Source organism: Vipera ursinii (genome assembly GCF_947247035.1).
Source record: "Vipera ursinii genome assembly, chromosome: 2".
Classification (NCBI taxonomy): domain Eukaryota; kingdom Metazoa; phylum Chordata; class Lepidosauria; order Squamata; family Viperidae; genus Vipera; species Vipera ursinii.
In genome coordinates this window covers 273928888-273949091 of record NC_139513.1, presented here as the reverse complement: position 1 = coordinate 273949091, position 20204 = coordinate 273928888, and the positions used below count along the sequence as shown (strand labels likewise).

The following is a 20204-nucleotide window of genomic DNA, read 5'->3' as shown; positions in this document are numbered from 1 at the left end:
CCTTCCAGAGGATGCAGTGGGCTGGATGGAAGTAAGCTTATTTTCTTGCCCCGTTATTTCCATGTAGATTGTTGAAGCCAGCCTGCTGCATCGTAATGCCTTCCAGATGTCATGAAGCTGTAATTACAGGTAGTCCTCGACTTGTGACCACAACTGAGCCCAAAATTTCTGGTGCTAAGCAAGACATTTATTAAGTGAGTTTTGCCCCATTTTACGACCTTTCTTGCCGCATTTGTTAAGTGATGTTTTTAAGTTAGTAACCTGGTTGTTAAGCAAATCTGGCTTTCCCATTAACTTTGCTTGTCAGGAGGTTTGCAAAAGCTGATCACACGACCCTGGGATACTGAAATTGTCATAAATATGAGTCAGTTGCCAAGCGTCTGGATTTTGATCACATGACCATGGGGATGCTGCAACAGTCATAAGAGTGAGAAATGGTCATAAATCACTTTTTTTCAGTGCTGCTGTAAGTTGAAACAGTCACTAAATGAACTGTCGTAAGCTAAGGACTGCCTGTACATCATCAGAAGTAAGGCAGGGCTAAAAACCTACCCACTCTGCATTTGTTTCTTAGTCCCTCTGAATATTATGGTCATCAAAGGAGGAGAGGAAACAAAGGTATCAGTTGTTAGCTGGGTTTTTTCATATTCATTATGTGCACCATGTGCCGTTCCCATGCCTAGCAAGTGAAATCTAATATGGTCTACCAGCCAATGTTAAACTTCATTGTCCCTTCTGTGAAATATGCTGTCCCAGTACAGAGGTTGACTTCATCTTGGAAAATCTCCCAGGTTTCCGTTCCTCACTTGTAGCCCAAACTGCAAACAGGCTCTTTGGAGCCTCTGTGTTTTAGGAATATTCCAGAGGAACTTGATCTGGCATACTGAGAAATAATCTTCCAGCTAAAATTAGGAACAGCTAATCCCAATTACAGGAGTAACATCAACTCAAACCATTTGAAAATTAAGATAGATGAACTAGTCTGGAGATTCTTTAAACTATTCTAGCTTTTTCCTAAAAAAATATATACATTCACAATTAATAAAATAATCTGGTCACCAAACAGATTGTGAACTTCAGCTGCCAGAATTCTCAGCAATGGCCATGAATCTAGGGAATTCTGAGAACAGAAGTCTAAACATCTACTCCACGGCCAGGATATTTTGTTGAATTTCAACACAATTATTTATTTTACAAGCATTTCTGTTAATTTAAATCAATTAAAAATAATAGCAACCCCCCCCAATTAACACATCATTATCAAATCGTCCAAGGGCTGAAGGCATGTTGGAAAAGTATGCTTTTTACCATCTTAGAGAAAGTGAACAGGATAGGGGATATAAAAGACACTATTTCTCTTCAATATGATAGGGAAAACTCATATTTTTGAAGAGAGATGATGCCATTAATTTGTTTGAAATCTAGACAGGAATCTTCTGGACCAATGCTAACTATTCTGCTTGGACTTTCTTGATGGAAAAAAAGCATGATGCCATTAATTTGTTTGAAATCTAGACAGGAATCTTCTGGACCAATGCTAACTATTCTGCTTGGACTTTCTTGATGGAAAAAAAGCAGAATAAAGTATAGTAAATGACCGTTTCCTGACCTAAGCAGTACATAATCTTGGCAGTCTTGAGAATACCTGCTTTCAAATTTACTGGAATTAGTTCTAGCATTTTCCCTTCAATTATTGAGCACATTCTTGATTTTACAAATATTCAACAATTCTCTTCTGTATTTGCTGGTCCTCTTAGAAAGCAGAAAGCAAGCAAATGTTTTCATAGGCATGGTGTAGCAACAGAGCAAAACCCAGACAGGAATGTTTAAGCTTGTGCCAGCAGATCAACTGATGGAGAATTAAAAATAGTTCACACTGAAACTTGCCCAATACTACCCACATATGCCCATAATGGCTTGTATGCCAAGTTAAAGTTACAACATAAAAATGTACTGGACTCCCAACCAGAAAAACATTCACACTGTACATTCATAATTTGCATATTACGAACTGTGCTTTCAAAAATGAAATTGCAGAAACAGTGTTTATGCCTGCTATCTGAAAGGTGGAACAGCTTCTTAAATCTCCTTGGTCTCATATAAAGACAAATATTTCCATCACTCATATGATTAATGATACTAATTTCAACATGAATACATATATGAATCAAGATGACACCTACAGAGAAAAAAATGTATTTGCTCATTCTTTTAATCTCTATGAATCAGTCTAGCACATACTGCATATCTAGTCAAAATTCCAGAGTCCGATGTAAAAATGATTATAATGACTAGATCATCACAAAGGCTAAATGAAGAGAAATGATAAATTTGAATTGTGATGCTGGACAAAATTATCGATAATACCTTGAATTGTAAGGTATTGTAATTTATCCTAGATAAAATAAAATTAGATTGCTCATAGGTAAAGGTAAAGGTTCCCCCGCACATGCGTGCTAGTCGTTTCCGACTCTAGGGGCCGGTGCTCATCTCCTTTTCAAAGCCGAAGAGCCAGCGCTCGTCCGAGGACATCTCCGTGGTCATGTGGCCGGCATGACTAGATGCCAAAGGCGCACGGAACGCTGTTACCTTCCCACCGTAGTGGTCCCTATTTTTCTACTTGCATTTTTTACGTGTTTTCGAACTGCTAGGTTGGCAGAAGCTGGGACGAGCAACAGGCGCTCACTCTGCTACGCGGCACTCGGGATTCGACCCGCCAAACTGCCGACCTTCTGATCGACAAGCTCAGCGTCCTAACCCACTGAGCCACCGCGTCCCTTACAGATTGCTCATAGGAAGCCCTAATAATGACCTTGAAGTTTTCATATTTTGAATGTGTACTAGAAAGGCAAGACTCCTTGGAGAAGACCCTGTGGCTTGGGGGGAAAAAATCAAAGGCAATTAGCAAAGAGGCTAAAAGGAGACAAGGTGACTAGATACTACCACTGAGCTAGCAAGAGCAGGCCAGAAATCAAAGAAGCAGTTGATGACAGACAGGATTGGCACAAAGATGTTGATCAAATCAGAAATATTTTGGAGAACCAAGACAAATTAGCAACAAAAATGAATGGATCAAGTAAAGAAAATAAATCTTACTTCTTGTGAAGATTTCCACAACTTTTCCTTTTTTCTCATATATGTGGACAATGGCAGAATATGCAATAATCTTTCCTGGTTGTAGTACCGTAGTATAGGTCAGGGCTTTTCAACCAGAAGATACGGGTACCACCTGTAGTACATTGGCACCTGGCAGGTGGTACGTAACCATCCTAGAAAAGTCATTGCGGGGGAGGGGAATGAGCTGAACCGGTGGCAGCACCGCACAAGCCGAAGCGAGAGACGGCTGGAACTGCAGGACTGTCAGGGCTCACCGGAAGCGCCAGGATCAGTGCTTCTTCGGGGCTGTCAGGGCTCAGCGGAAGCGCCAGGATCAGCGCCAGGCTCCAGCTGGAGCTCGGTGCTGATCCCGGTGCTTCTGCTGAGCCCAGAAGAAGCGCCAATCAGCTGGAATGTTACAGCATCCCAGGGTCTTGTGATTTACATTCACATGCTTGGCAACTGATTCATATTTATGACGGTCACAGTATCCCAGAGTCATGTGAAGTGACCAAAACCTGCTGCAACCACCCAGCAGAGGGGGGGAAATAAAAACCAAACACCCCCCCCACCCCACCCCTGCTGCCACTCCTCAACAGAAATGCTCACAACAATGAAAACCTCAGACAGGAGGAAGAGCGCTGCCGGGCAGGCAGGCGGGTGTCTTGCTCGGGTGTGGCTTGGAGGGCACTTTTTTCAGTGCCATTGTAACTTCAAACAGTCACTAAGTGAACTGTTGTAAGTTGAGGACTACCTGTACTTTATCACTTTTTTTTTGGTCAAGTTTTTGACACCTTGCTAGGCGACTGGTCGTACTCGGATGTTGCCATATCCTAAAAGTGGTACAATGGGTGAAAAGTTTGAAAAGCCCTAGTATAGGTAGTCCTCGACTTACAACCACAATGCAGCCAGGAAATTCGATCATAAGACATTGTCATTATAAGTGGAGATACCATATGATCACTCTAGATTTCACACCCATTTTTATGATGGTCATAAAGCGGGTCACCATGGTTGTTAAACAAATCATGTGGCCATTAGATAAACCACATGATAGATATGTGAATCCAGCATATCCAGTGGGCATTTTTGCTGGAAAACGGCAAAAAAGTTGCAAATTTCAGTCATATGACCACAGGATGCCAAGCACACAAAATGCAATCATGGAGGGGTTGCAGCAATAGTAACCTCAAGGAAAGGTCGTACGTAGGATTTTTTGAGTTGGATATCACTTCAAAAGTCATTAAGCGACTGGTCATAAGTCAAAGACTGCATGTTGCAATTTTCTGTCTGCCAACTGAAGATGCAATTCATCGAGATGACCTGCAACCTTACTAAATCCACAACAAAGACAGTGTACAGCTTCCATAGGAAACTGTTCCAGTCACAGGATTAGCATAAACCCTGTTTTTTATGGTTTTTAAATCATTTCCTGTTTTATTAACATTAAAAAAAATTCTGGGATTCTTCCAGTTACCTCCTGAATTAACCATCAAGATCATTCTATAAGTCATTTACCTTGCCCATCTTCATAACGCATCTGGAGGCTATTGCAATAGGACACACAAAGGCCCTCCATGTAGGATGGGTCAATGAGGATAGTGCTCACTTTGAGTAAATTGAGCGGCTTTTTCTTTCCTTGCCACTGTTACACATTTTGGGTTCATTTTTCTTTGCATGATTGATAGTTATACTACGAGCAGAATGTATTTTTCCCGCCAACATATGTTGCTAAGGAAAATAAAGCTACAGGGTGATATTCAGTTGGTCTCCTCTGTCAACAGAAGGCATTTATCAGCAGTTGGTATCAATTCTAGGCTCTCCAATTCTTTCTGAAACATAGGGGAGTTTTTGGAGCAGACTTTGAGGAGGAGGAATTTCAGTAGAAAGAGGGGAGACCACTAAATCTCCCTTTACTATCCTCATTCGTTGATTTATTTCTCAAATTCCAGGTTGCCCACTGCAACTCGAGGAAGCTTTATGAATCATAAAATCGTTAAAATAGTAGCCTGGAAAATGAACAGCAGACATTTGGAGGAAGATTCCATGGCGAAGAGTCAGAATTTCAAAGCTTATTTTAAGTGTAGACAGGATGGGAAATCATACAAATCTCTAGGGAAATGCTGTTTCAGACAGTAAGCACCACAACAAAGAGGGTCTATCAAATACAATTACTTAATTAATGGGACCTACTGTAAATCAAGCCAGATCTGTTAGATTACTTGGGATGGACAGGCTTTCACCACAGATGGAAGATCATCCTTCAGATGACTAGAATTCTGCTATGTAAGTAGTAGAAAGTGGGACCTTGAATTGCACCCAGAAGCTTACTAGTAACTATTATAGCCCATGGAATAGAGATGTCAAGTTTGCCTATAAGGCCACTGCACTATGGACTATCTGTAGCCATGGTGACCAAAACACAGGAGAAAGGACCCTCTGGTCCAAAAAGGAGCCCAATTGGCAGATAGCAGCCAGTTGCTCCTTCAGTAGGAGCTGAGATTCTGGGAGGATCTCCAGATTGCACATCAAACTCAAATGGTGCAATGCAACCCCATTGAAGACCAGACATAGAAAGCCTCAGATCTAGGTGGTCCAAGAATCCACAACCACTCAGCCATGCTAGGGTTGAGCTTCAGCCTATTCCTTCCATTCAGACTTCAAAGCCCAGGACAAGATCTTGAGACCATTGCTTGGCATACTGATGACACCTAACTCCAAACTGATGGATGATCTCTCCTAACAGTCCTATTTAGATAGTAAACAAGAAGGCTGAGAGGGTATGAAGCCTGGTAACACCTCACAAATCAGGTATCTTGGACTTGACTTTTTCCCACACCAATACCAACCAGAATCAGTCACGGAGAAAGGGAAAAAAACACACCATAACACTGTATCTCCTATTCGCCTTTCCCCACAGCTGGAGAGCCAGGATGGTTGTAAGACCCCTCTCCCAGCTCCAACATGTGCTATCTCAGTCCTATGTATTACAGGTATGTCCTGGCCTAAGTTCTGATTTAAAAGATTGCAGATAATACGTTTCTCTCACGAGACCTCTGCAACTGCAACCTCACTACCTTCTCAACAATCTTCCTCAGAAAGGAGAAGATGGAGAGATGATGAAAATTGACTAAGATAGCAGGATCCATTGATGGCATTGTGAAAAGAGTAAGGTCTTGTGCAGCCTTGCGAAGGGCCAACCGCTGCTCGACCAGGGAATGCCTCATTAGTAGCTGGGAGCAGTAGAGGTGCGGGATGGCAGTGGAGTACAGGAGGGCCAAAAGGGCAGAGATTGGTGTGGGGGGGGATATAGACAGGTAAGGAGAGCTGAAGTGCACTGCAATCATAAATGCAAGCAAGCTGCCAAGTGCCAGGGCATTGCGACAGCCATACTGTAACTCTGAAAACCAGCATAGTTACCGTATGTTCAGTATTGCTTTAATTTTGAACAGTCACTGAATAAATGGTGATTAAGTGACGAGTACCTGATTAAGGCCCTCCTCACCTCCCCATTCCAGCGTGAAACCCTCAGAGAAACAGACAAGCGTATTTCAGGAAAAACTCATGCTTATTTTGAAATCCATCCAGTTTCCAGGGTAGGCACATCTTTTTTGATGGGAGAAGGATCTCCAGCAAGCAAAAAGCAATCGGAGAATGACCTGGACATAACAGAAGACCAAATATCCTCCACCTTCAGGTCGGGTTGCAACAGCCTCAAGATAAAACTAGATTTAATGTGCGACCTCTGGTGACTCATAGCTCTTGATTATCTGGGTCAAGTTCACGGTTATCATGAACTCCTGAACCACTCCCAATTCAATGCCATCTAGGAGCAGGTTAAAATCCCCACAGATTATCAGCCTTGGGGACTCCATTGCCAGCACAGCAATGGAATCAAGCAGCTCAGACAAGCATATTGCTGCACAACAGGGAAGCTGATACAGCAGCCACAAATCCAAATGCTTCCCACAGACTAATTTCAACTACAAAATCTCGCATCCATTTTTCTGTAACACAAAGTCTCTGAAAGCTGTCAAAGCTTCCTGAGTGACAACTCCCAACTCCTCTGCCCCAGATCACAGCTGTTGCCAGAATAGAATAACATAGGGACTCTAGGCTGCCTCCTCTTTTAAAATTCCACCCCAGGTTCTGCCACTCCTTCTCCTACACACTTAGATCTGGGATTAGCTAACTGTCACAACAAAAAAAGAGAAAACAAATGGTTACCAATAACAATTTAGGGAATTTACTACCATAAATTTAAGAATTTCAACATTGAAAAGGCAGAAGTACAAAATACAGTGCCAAATTTCTCAGTTCTACAGCAGTGTCTAAATCTTTCTCAATTCTCAACAAAGAGCATTAGTGAAAAAAATTAGTATTTCATAAACATCTTGGTAAAATTTCACATAGTTCTGGTGCACAGTATCATGTTTCTGAAAATAGTATTCAAACTAGGAAATGAAAAATTGCTAAAAGTAGTACTGATAACTAAGGGAGAATTTCTTTAAAGTGTTTAACCTCAATATCACATTCAAGTGTTTTAAAATAACCAGCCTAAATCAGGTTTTCTAGTCCATAGAACAATTACTCACATCTTTGCAACTATTTGGCCTGAAATGCCTACCTATACTGATAAAAACATTTACTTAAAGAAAAATGTAGGATTGTATATATTGTATAATGAAAAAGTTATTAATTTAGGGGTTTTTTCCCATTTAAAATATTTTACATGTTTTAATTTCAGAGGATCAAAAAAAAAAGATTGGACAGCCATTTGTCTAGTATGATACAAGGATTTTTGCAGTGATCCACAATTAAGAATGCACTGGATTATTTCCAAGGCAATGCTCCCCTAGTTAAACAAATGAACAAAAAAGATACCTGTGCTTTAATCATTTGGACATGACACAAAAAGTTTTGGTTACTCCTCCAAGGATTAACAAGTGGTTAATAAAGGAAGTACCTTAAAAACTAACTCCTATTGTGAGAGTCTTCCTAGCACCATTTGAACATTCAAGTTAGAGGTCCCTGACCAAGGATCAGTATTTTCAATTTATGTGTATATATTATAAATTTTTACAAATAAATAAAGCCTGATTCATAATTTAGCTGTTGGTTTTACCTGTTAACTATGCTTTCATACATTAAACAGATGCCAGGCTAAGTGGGTTGGATAAATTGTGTAGTAGAAATTTATAAATTGTGTGCCTGCTCCACAAGGGGGGTGGAGTTATTATCTTTGAAATATATTTATCAGTATTCAACTGGGGGGACAATTTATGTATATGGTGTTTTTTTTGTCTTGTTTATGCACTTTTTGGTGTAGTTTTGTTTAGCTTTGTTTTGTTTTTTTGTATTTTTCTTTCTCTTTTTTTGAGTTTGTATTTTAATGTTTTAAATTGAATTAAACAAGAAATAAAGCCTGATTCATAAAACTAGCCTTTTGCAATGTTAAACCATTTTTATCATGGCTTGTTGAATAAGCCACAACAGCCAGGTTGACACATTCCACTATGACAGCAAATTCATCCTTCCCATTTAAAATACAGTTTTAAGTTTCAATGAGGTAGTTTAAAATTAAACTATTTTATATTATAAAGCTACAATGTTATATTATTCCTTGTTGTATAGAGAGTAAAAAAATAATTATAGAAAATTGTGCATTTATTTACTTCCATACTTAAGCTCAATAAAATCATTATACATAGGGATGAATGCTGTATTGATTTTATCATTTTATGAAGTCACTATATTGCTGAGTTGCAGTTTGAGAACCTCTGCTTTACATATGAATACTTGAAGAGCCGAGTGCAATAAGAAGGTGATTTTATTTTACAAAAACCAACATTTTTGGGGGCAATGTACAAACTTCAGTTTTAAACTCCTGTTTATAAAAAACCCTGAAATATTTTGGTATTTGTGCAGAGTCTGAAAGACAGCAAACTTTCACTTCATGTTCTGGCATTCTGCCGTCCACTGTCTTTATTATTTCAACCACACGTCTTTTATGGGTGACCAACCGAAGTTTATAGCAGATATTTAAATGAATGAATAACTTACACTCTGCAATAGCAACGACTGCAGCCCTGTGTATGACATGAATATGTACCACTGCTATGCAATCATGCCATTAACAGGCGCAGCAAAATAAGTAGAGAGGAAAATATAGCCAAAGTTCAGACTTAATTGAACTTGCAAAAAACAAAAGTAACCTCATCTGTTAAAGTTGCAAAATAGATTCTTTACAAAGCAAAGATAAGGGATTTCCTTCCCCATGCAGCATTACTAGGGATGTTTAAAATAATCCTAAAAAACTGGCACTGGAATGAAAGACCTACCCTGCATTGTTACTGACAGCGGTTATTCCTTTTACACCAGTCTTCAACAAAGCTCCTATGAGGTTCTCCGGAATTCCACAGAGCCCAAAACCTATGTGATACAAATTGTTTAGCAGTGAATAACTCTATTTTGAAACTATAGTTTGCCCATGCTGATCCACTGACCCAATTCTATTTCCCAATTCAGGAGAAGGCACCCTATAACCTCTGGATTTTGGAGCAGTCAAAACTTTCAGCCAATAATCAGAATAAGACACCCCATACCATAGTTTGTCATGCGCAAAAGACTTGAAGAAGCTGGCAGAAATTCACTGATAATCAAAACCCTAGCATCTCAATGAGCTGTGAGCTGTGAAATGAAATGGGGAAAAAGAAGAAGACTTGAACCATAAATGAAAACAGAAAATATTTTCTTGGTAATATATAGGAATGTTATATACTGAAAAGTCTTGAAAGATGTTTAACACCTTGGATCTCCGTCTATTTCTGCACAGCTAGGACTGAAATATACCGGTACATTACGTGACTGACAAAAGCTCCTATTATGATTAATTTGGTAATTTTTGTAACCAAAAGTTTTACTGGAAAGTAAAAGTATTTTTTCCAACTTTATTTTACTCCAAATTATAAACGGAATAAGTGTCATTTTGCATTTTGATTGCATTTTGTTTGAACTGTCTCATTTATCGGAACCATGACAATAAGTATATTGTCAGGACCCACCCCAAACCACGTCTTAGGAAGACAAAATTCTTGGAGTCAAATCTATTCCAAAAAGAATCTTTACTATGACATGCTTGGTTGTAGGAAACGAGACAGGACTTAATATTATTCCACGAAGTAAACCCTTATAAAGAGTTCCCGGTTTAACCCCCCTTAACCCCATTTGGTCAGTCCCCCATCCTTTATCTCATATCATCCCTCTCGTGGGAAAAAGGAACTTAGGACCCTTCATGTTTATTGCTCTCTTCCGTGACAAAAGCCAGATGCTAGCCCCCCTTTTGTTTCCCCAGTTCAAAAGGCTTCTCCTTTCCTTTGAAATGCCTAATAGCGGTTCAATCCACATCTATTCTCTTCTCTTCGGGAGATGGCAGAATCCATGGAATAATGTTTGAAACATTCCATTTATGAATATGATATAAATGGATTCTGACATATATTCAGTCTCCTTAAGCCATGCGGCTTCTACATGCTTGAGCAGTTCTGCAAACATAGAACACAAGGTAAAGTCTTGCTCAAGCATCTGTAAGTTGGGGTTGGGGTTTTCTGTAACAGTAAGGAAGACATTTGCTATTATCTTTTTCTGACGTGTATTTTTGATTCCTTGATTTCCACTAAATCAAAGGGCTGTAGACTTAAGCTAAATCTATCTGAGAAGAAGACAGTGGCACAACAGTCATCTCCCAATAAAGTACTAACCAGTTCTTACTCTGCTTTTTTATCAGCCAAAGTACTATACATACATCTAAGATGTACATAATCTAGATCAGAGGCTAGGAGCAACATATCTCCTGAAATCTCTTTCTCTCCAATCTCTCAGCTCTGCAAAGGGGAGGAAAAAAGGAATACCATAGCTGAGGCATAGGACACCACATTTTGGCTATAATGGAGATCACATGACTGATGTAACTTTGATCAGTCGCTAAAATATCAGTAAGTAAGAACTACCTATAGTTTGAAGTGTTCTGTAACTGGAACAAAAAGAAATTGTTTAGCCTAATTATTGCTATTTCGCTTTTGTAATCAGAGTTCGTGTCAGGGACAAATTTCATGCAAGCGCGGGAAACATGTACATGGATGGGATGTACTGGAGAAGGGAATAAGGGAGTATACAGGAATGATTGATGTCTTCCTTATGATGTAATGGCTCTATTGTCTGATTTTCATTGGCTAACAAAGTTTATAAAGCAATTCACTAACTTTCTAACATGTGGCACTTCTGAATGCAACGCTGCCAGTTTTCAGATTGTGTTCCCACCCAGGACTTATTTTGATCGAAAATAAAGTGCTGTTTCCTCAAGAAGCCTCTGTTGAGTTGCCTGATAAGACTTTTAATGGTATCTCAAATATAAGGAAGGGCTTGGGACCTTACACTTTATATGGAAAAAACAGTGGAATTTCACTACTTACCACCAACAAGGAGAGTGGATCCATTGGGTATATCTTTTACTGCTTCTATTGGATCAGTATAAAATTGGGTATTGTGACAGGAACTGGTTGAAAAATAGCAACCACAAGTCTAAAAGTTAAGAAAGAAAAAAAAGGTGGGAGATAAGAATGTCATGGATGCAACATTATACAGTTTATCCAAATAACAGATTTCTTGATTGTGTATAACTACTGTATAACACATATAAATGTACATAAAGCACTTTCCACTGATCTAGAATTGCAAAGTATCCACAAAATGCATATTAGAGCTTTACATCACACTAAACTACACACGCATATATACACACACAAATACATACACACAAACACACACACGTATACATACATACAATGCAGTACTCTTTTTATTGAACTAATGAACTTAACAACCAAAAATAAAAACTACATATATGGCAAATAAGAAAAAAGATCAAATAATTTACACTCTTCATTTATTATTAAATATAAATCAAATAGAAAAAAAATAAAATAGTTGAAGATCAAAAAGGGATCTTAAAGAACATAACTATATCATATGAAACAAAGAACCCTTACATTTCTTATGCCAATAAAAAACGTATGAGGCCACGTTTAATTGGGATATATATGAAAGTTTACAGAACCCAGTGAAGTCTTAGAAATTTAAGAGACCTCAGTTACAAACAAAATCTCAGTTTCTATACATCTTGTGGGTTTACTCATGATGAGCTGTAACAGCAGGTGCTCCTGAGTAACAAAACATACAAACAATATAACCTCTGTGTGTGAGAGAGACAGAGAGACAGACAGATAGACTGAGAGACATATTATATGTGTGTTTCAGTTGAAAAAGAAAAATCATGCCAAATATATGAAATTATCATGCCAGATATATTAGATTATCAGAAAGCAAGTGTTAAACACTGGAAATTGGATGGCCATCTATCCTATTTTACTAAGCATAGTCAGGTAGAAGGTCCCCCATCCAATTTAAAATGAAAGAACTGCAACTTGAAAAGTTGTTGATCAGCAATAAGCATCTGAGCATTTGATAGGTAAGCAAGTCATGTTCTCACATCGCATTACACCAGAATTGTTTTCTTTAATTCTGTCTATGAGCATAGCTCTAGTGCAGAGGTCTTCAAACTCGGCCCTTTTATTTTTTATTTATTTATTTTAATTCCATTTATGACTCATGGACTTCAACTCCCAGAATTCCTCAGCCAGTGTGCCTGGCTGAGGAATTCTGGGAGTTGAAGTCCATGAGTCATAAAAGGGCCGAGTTTGAAGACCCCTGCTCTAGTGATTTGTAAACCATGATTTATGACTTAGGACAGGCATGTTAAGAGCCTTGGTGGAGCAGTGGGCTAATGCCTCCTTAAGTAACACCAGCTGCCTGCAATTAGTGCAGGTTCGCATCCCACCAGGCTCAAGGTTGACTCAGCCTTCCATCCTTCCGAGGTAGGTAAAATGAGGACCCAGATTGTTGGGGGCAATTAAGCTGACTTTGTAATAATGCCGCTTGGGTGTGTGTGAAAGCCCTAATAAGCAGGCATATACATAGAATGAAGGCTACTGCTAAGCTTGTAAGCCGCCCTGAGTCTTCGGAGAAGGGCGGGATATAAATGGAATTAAAAAAAAAAAAAACTGCCGGCCCGCAGGCCAGATGCATCACGATGAAACCGCACCCTCTCCATTGCCGGCAATCGGGAAAAAGTCACGATACGTCACGTGACATCACATGACGTCGTGAGTTTGACATGCCTGACTTAGGACATCACATGAATCATAGCTTAGCATCATACACATAAATTCATGTACAGATATCTTTGCATAAAGCTCCATTCTTTTGTCCGGTGGTGCATGTTTACTTTTTATAACATTACTGGGCAGAAGAGGATAATTCTTATCCTCCCTCTGATAAAAGGAAAGACCCCAAACATGTATAATTAAAAAAATGATTCAGACATTGTATATTGCTGAGGAAAAGATTCCTTATAATCAACAACTTCATTATAATCAACAACTGAGAGCCTGTGTGTGGGACAAGGATCAGGAAAATCCAAATGTTAATGTTCTGGGTGACTTCGAGCCAGTCACTCTCTTTCAGTCCAAACAATATTTTCCTTCTTGTGAGGAAAAAGAGGGAAGTGTTCCCAAATAAAAGGAGGGGCATAAATCTACTCAATCAAGTAATAACCTAGAGCACCCAATAGAAAACAGCCCACTCAGACGTGAGCAGTATGTGCTACTCTTGGCACAAATTCCTGAGGGCAGCTTTCCGCAGTATGGAAGCCTCCCAATGTTGGGATCTTAAGAGAGCCAGGAATTCTTGTAAGATGCACCTGGAAGGCTCTATAGCAGGGGTAGGGAACGATGGCTCCTTTATGACCTGTGTACTTCAACTCCCAAAATTCCTCAGCTAGCCATGAAATAGTAAGAAACATGAAAAAGTGGTTCACTTTATATAATACATTATTAACAAATAGAACAGAACCACTGATCATATCTTGTTGTGAGTTACATAGGATTATTGTCTGTAAAAGAAACAGCCATATAAGTTCTATAAATAAAGGAAGGAAGGAAGGAAGGAAGGAAGGAAGGAAGGAAGGAAGGAAGGAAGGAAGGAAGGAAGGAAGGAAGGAAGGACTTAATAAGGTATGCCTGGCAGCATGACACAGGTCATAAAGCTCTTGAAACCAAAAGCAGCAGCTCACAGTTTGTTCTCCCTGGCATGGAGAATCACATGACACGTGCTATGTTTCACTAATACTGGAATAAAAAAAAGGCAAGCAACTGGTTTGTCACCTTTTACTGACGAGCAGTTTTCAATTAATTAGATGGTGCCAACTAATTCAAAGAGCCTTTTATGATTAACCAAGCACTATATTATCTATCCATCTATATACTATTAAAACTCTTGTTCCCGTAACCTTTAACTGGGCAAAACGTGCATCATTGGGTAACAATTTTTCAACCAAGGTACCTCAAATGGGCTAACTTACAGAATGTGTTCAAAATCCTGGGCCCATATCTCCCGTGGAATTGAAATTTTGGCAAATTTTATAAAACATTTTAAGACGGTGGTTCTCAACCTATGGGTCCCCAGACCTCTGGGAGGGGGGGTCACAATGTTGTCATAGGGAACCCACAATGGCTAGAAGAAATGTTATGATTTCAATCTTGAGTTAAGTCTTGGGGATCATTGGCCATACTCCGTGGCTACAAATGGTATTTAAAGGGAGTCCATATTGAAGAAAAGGTTTTAAAACATAAACATTATCTGTTTTAAAACATAAACTGTTTTAAAACATAAACATTATCATGAAGCAGCGTGACATAATACAAAATGTCATAAAACATTTCCTGTGCTGTTCAGATCAACATGGGCTACTTTCAAGGCAGATGAACGTATCTCCAACTTTTCAAGTGAAGGCAGTAAATTGGAAGCTATGCCACTGTTGACGGGATTGAGTAATCTGATTGAGGAAATATCTCTGAAACAATGAGCCAAAGGCTCACAGGTTGCAATAGCAATTAATTCTGCAATTTTAGAAGTCCAAATTTCTTTGAGTGAAACATTGACAAACGTGCATTATAAACATTAGCCAAATCGTATTTAGAACATTGTTGATAACAACGGTTTATGAAGCCACAATCCACTTAGTTTGCATAGTGGACTGTAGCATTAATTACGGTTAACAAATCAGAATGAACAGGTTCCTACAATGCACTAAATCCTGGAAAAACCAAATTATGGTTTATATGAAATATAGGGGGGGGGGACAAATGAAGAGGAATGCATCTGTATATTGCAGAGAAGCAGCATGCACACAATCATGATATAACTCCCCATGTTCAGGAAGACAGTTACTTCCTGATTAAAGCTTTATTTTTCAATGGCCTTCAGAATGTGAAGAATCAGAAATTCCAGTTAGGATGGTCCAGGGAAACTGTGTAGTCCCTAGACTGCAGGCTTAAGAAGACAGGTATTTAATCTTTTAATTATTTAAATCCAAAAGAGAGGAAATCATTAGTTTTGTGGCAGATTAATTTCCAGCCCTACCTTGGATGGACAGATGACTAATTGTAGCTCCAACTCTTGACTTTTAAATTTATTATTGGCATGCTCTCTTTATTATTACACTTTAAGGGAGTTTTGCTGAAAGCTGCATTATCCCATCAATTCAGATACCGTTAACTACAAGTAGTCCTCAATTTACAATCAGAACTGAGCCTGGTAATTATGATCGTAAGTCATAACAGTCGTAAAATGGATCACATCACCAGATGCATTTTATGACCTTTTTCTGTGATAGTTACTTCCTGTTTCCAGCAAAAACACTGTAAACCATGGCCACATAACCAGGGGAGCATTGCAAATAGCCATAAATGTGGGCCAGTTGCTAAGTCCCCCAAATGCAGTCGTGTGACTCCAGGGAGCGCATCAGAACTTCAAAATCGGATCATTAAGTACCTTTGGGCAGGGCATCCATTATAACTTCAAATGGTCACTAAGCAACCAGTCATAAGTCAAGGATTATCTGTATTTCTTTCTGGAACTTCCACCTGAATTGGAACATTTATTACTACCACTTTTCGGATCAGTAGGTGCCAGGAACCAGCTGTAGCTGCAATTCTTAACATACTCTGATTAAGAAGCTAACTCCATTGATGAATTCACCATCAAGCAAGAATTTAGTTTTCCTTATTCTGTGGTCATCCAGACTGTTGCAGCTCAGATATAGCAACCCAGTTTTTTTACAAACCTGGCACATTTGAGATGGGGACTTCGATTACCAGAATTTCCCAGCAGGTATCCTGGGAGTTGAAATTCAGCGATCTTAAAAGTTGCCAACTTTGAGCAAGCTGTCACAAAACACAGGTTGTGTAAAGTCGCGTGCTTCACATACAGACGGACACAGAGCTGGGGTAAAGATGAGTTTATTCTGAACAGAATGAACTGGGGAAACAGGGAAGCCTGGCGTCTATTTATACCTGCCCAGGTGGATGGCATCCAATCAGTTCAAACCTGGGCTTCCTGCCAGTGCAGGTGACAATGGGTGTAGATCCTGGCTTCCCACCAGGCTGACCATGCCTGGGGCTGTCAACAGCTTAACTCATTAGGCTTATCCTGAGTGAGCAGTTATCTCCCAGAGCTGTCCAACCCCTCTGCTGATCTGCACCATCAGCCTCCTGCTGTGCTGTCCTTTGTGTATGCTGGGAGGCATACACTGCAGGTTTAATAAAAGTCCTCAAATAAATATTGCTGCGAGGAGACGCATTTTCATTTTCCAGACAGATAAAAGCCTCACAGAGGGAAACGCTGTTTTAAGAGGAGCAAGCTTTATTTCCGAGTAAGCCATGCTCAGGCAGAATCGAGCTGAGAGATCCCTTAAAGCCGCTTCTCGATCGGGACCATCATCGGTCTCTCTTCTTCCGTCTAAAACAGGGGTCTTCAAACTTGGCCCTTTTATGACTTGTGGACTTCAACTCCCAGAATTCCTCAGCCAGCAAAGCTGGCTGAGGAATTCTGGGAGTTGAAGTCCACAAGTCATAAAAGGGCCAAGTTTGAAGACCCCTGGACTCTAAAATAAACGCAGCAGCTCGTCGCGGAAGCAAAACTGGAAAGCGCCTTCTCTTTTCCTCAAGGTCAGGTCGGCGCGCAGTTCGCTTTTTCAGACAACCCCGTCCAAGGACGCGCTCCCCGTAACGCGCCGACCTCTCCAGCCAGCCGGCAGAAGAAAAGATGCAGGCGCGTCGTTCGCTCTGCAAGCAGCGGATCGGAGGTCACCTTTCCTGCCCTGGCGGGGGTGAAATAATTTTCCCCGCCTGGGGAACAGAAAGAAGCCCTGGGGGTGGACCTGATCCCGGTGAGAGCCAACGGAACAGGCCCAACTCGTTGTCAAGGGCAGCGTTCTCCAACCTTAGGAACTTGAAGATGCGTGGACTTCAACTCCCAGAATTCCCCAGCCAGCATAGCTGGCTGGGGAATTCTGGGAGTTGAAGTCCACGCATCTTCAAGTTCCTAAGGTTGGAAAACGCTGGTCAAGGGAGTCCGCGCCGCCACAGCGAAGAAGGGCGCCAAGAAAGGCGAGCAGGGGCGTCTGACCGACCGGCTGTTCTGCCTGCGAGACGGCTTTGACCCCCCCCCCCCCACACACACACCCCAGATCTAGGCTCAGCTTCTTCCTAGCTAACAGCTGAACTTGACCCCGCGCCAATTGCTGTGGATCGAGCCGCTCTTAAAGAGACCGGTTCGAGAAAAAAGATCCCCGAACGGATGGCTGCGCTCCTCCGCGCGCCCTCGGCCCAACCCGGGAGAAACCACCCCAAGCCCCGCTTGCCGTGAACTTGGGGAAGGATGCCCGAATCTACCAGGATCGGCCAAAAAGAAAACGCCGCTGCAAGCCCGAAAGCTCCCACGCACGCACACACCCGCGGGGACCCAAAAACCCCCGACGTGGCCGCTTTACCTTCGCTTGCGCCCCGAGAGCGAGCGACGCCGTCCCGTGGCCGGACCCCCACCGGCAAGCGGCGGGCAAGAGGCAGCGGTGCAACCGGGCGAGGAGATGGTGAGCCGCCATCTTCGGGCTTGTGCGGCGTGCGGGGCGAGGAGGAAGGAGCTGAGCGAGCGGCGGTGGCGGCGGCGGCCTTGAGGAGCACGAGAAGGCGGCGGCGGCGGCGGATGCCCAACCCCCCTTTGAGCGTTGCTGCTGGAAAGAAACCGCGCCCAGCTGGCAAAGGCTGCGCCGCCGATCTCCGTGGAGGATGGGGGAGGGTTAGGGGCTCGGCCCTGACGTTTTCTTTTAACCCTTTCCGAAACTGCGCGAGAAGAGCCCGCGGTTTATGGGGAGCTGAGTGAATCGTTAGTGCAGCGGGGGTCTTCAAACTTGGCCCTTTTCTGACTCTCCCAGAATTCCTCAGACAGGCATGCTGGAGTTGAAGTCCACAAGTCATAAAAGGACCAAATTTGAAGACCCCTGCATTAGAGAATTCTCCAGGCCAGAGATGACAGGCCTCACTGTAAAGCAGGGGTCTTCAAACTTGGCCCTTTTATGACTTGTGGACTTCAACTCCCAGAATTCCTCAGCCAGCTTTGCTGGCTGAGGAATTCTGGGAGTTGAAGTCCACAAGTCATAAAAGGGCCAAGTTTGAAGACCCCTGCTGTAAAGGAAGTAAGCCCGATTATGCTGAATGGAGCTTACTCCCAGGAAAGAACACATTGGAAACTAGTACAGACAGCACACAGAGTTTGTTTCTTACCTATCTTGGATAGACTCAGAGTGTAAGATAAAACAGGGGCAGATCACTTGGTAGTAACCCATGTTCACATGTGCAGTGAGAATAAACAAGTACCCACATTTAAGAGTGCAGAGCAGTGACTAAGAATACTGCTATTAATGGGATTGGGCTTAGATGTAGAATTCCCATATTAAAAAAGTGATCTTGACATTTAAAAGTTGCCCGCTTTCCCACTAAACCTGATAGTTTATCCCTTTCAAATAGAAAATTCACTATTTAAAAACTGCCAGTTTAGTTTCACACCCTGTGAAGCTCTCCTTTTTTTACAACTTAAACCCCTGTTAAAGAGAGAGAAACCGGCTAAACTGGCTTCGTGTTTTATTTTCTGCCTTGTTGCAATTTGCTGTTGCTAGTTCTACACAAAAGAGAAAATAGCTGAGGGGTCCTTGGTCAAGTTACTTCTTGTGGTGTTATCTAGTTGGGATAATGAAGTTTCTGTAAGAAAACAAGCTCAGAGAGCACCAAGGATCCCTTATTTCAATCCCAAACTACAAATATTCTCCTTTAATCATAGAAAATAGTTCCTTAGAATCTATAATAAATCATTACATTCCAGAACTAAACCCAGATACTTGAATTACCTGCAATTCGGCAGAAACTTGGAATATTCTCCTTTGCTTTGGATTTCAGGTGGTGCAAAATTTTTTTAATTTTATGTATTTAGAAACCATCCCATCTCCCTTGCTGAGGGATTTATGTGAAACACAGTGATGTGTGAAGTTGTGTGTGAAGTAAAGATTGATATTCTTTGCCACTCAGTAATTCCTCATGCATTTCCCACTGGCTCATCGTGATCTTTCTAATGCCCTTTCTGCCTATCCCAGCCCAAAACATCTCACTGCCTTTATTACATCCTCAACCCAATCTTTTCCCTTGTTCAGTACTGGCCTGTGCATCTGTTCCATGCCACAGTCTCACCAGAAAGGAACAGATTCCCAGCAAATCATGTTACCAGCCTGCTTGCCCACAATCTGCTCTGCGCCTTCCCTTTTGTCCCCTGACTGCCAGCATCCTTTTTCCTACTGTTACCCCATATCACCACTAAATTTCAGCCCAAAGAAAGCAACTTCACTTTGGACAGGCGTTCCCAAACTCTTCAGCTCACTGTCCCCTTCATAAAGTTTCGGATTGTTCATCAACCCCCATGCTACTTTAACTAATAGTACTAAGAATAATCATATTATTAACATTGACTTTGGATAGCCTCACAAACCCTTTGGAGTCAATGTGAATGATTTTGAGGAACCCCAACTTAAGTCCATATCTGGGCAAGTCCAAACCATACATCACTTGAAATCAGAAGATTTGTATAATGTGGAAAACAAATGTGAA

At 41.1% G+C, this 20204-nt stretch overlaps 1 protein-coding gene across 1 annotated transcript in view; it reads right to left on the bottom strand.

The window, feature by feature from the left end:
• OXCT1 (3-oxoacid CoA-transferase 1) overlaps positions 1-18278 on the bottom strand; it is a 77834-nt gene extending 59556 nt beyond the window's left edge. The window contains exons 1-3 of the mRNA XM_083356823.1: positions 18044-18278; positions 11568-11676; positions 9438-9528 (exon numbers count right to left, since the gene is read on the bottom strand). Of these exons, the coding sequence (XP_083212949.1) occupies positions 9438-9528; positions 11568-11676; positions 18044-18154 (311 nt within the window). The 5' untranslated portion in view covers positions 18155-18278. The remainder of the gene's footprint in view (positions 1-9437; positions 9529-11567; positions 11677-18043) is intronic.
• Between the last annotated feature and the right edge of the window lie 1926 nt (positions 18279-20204).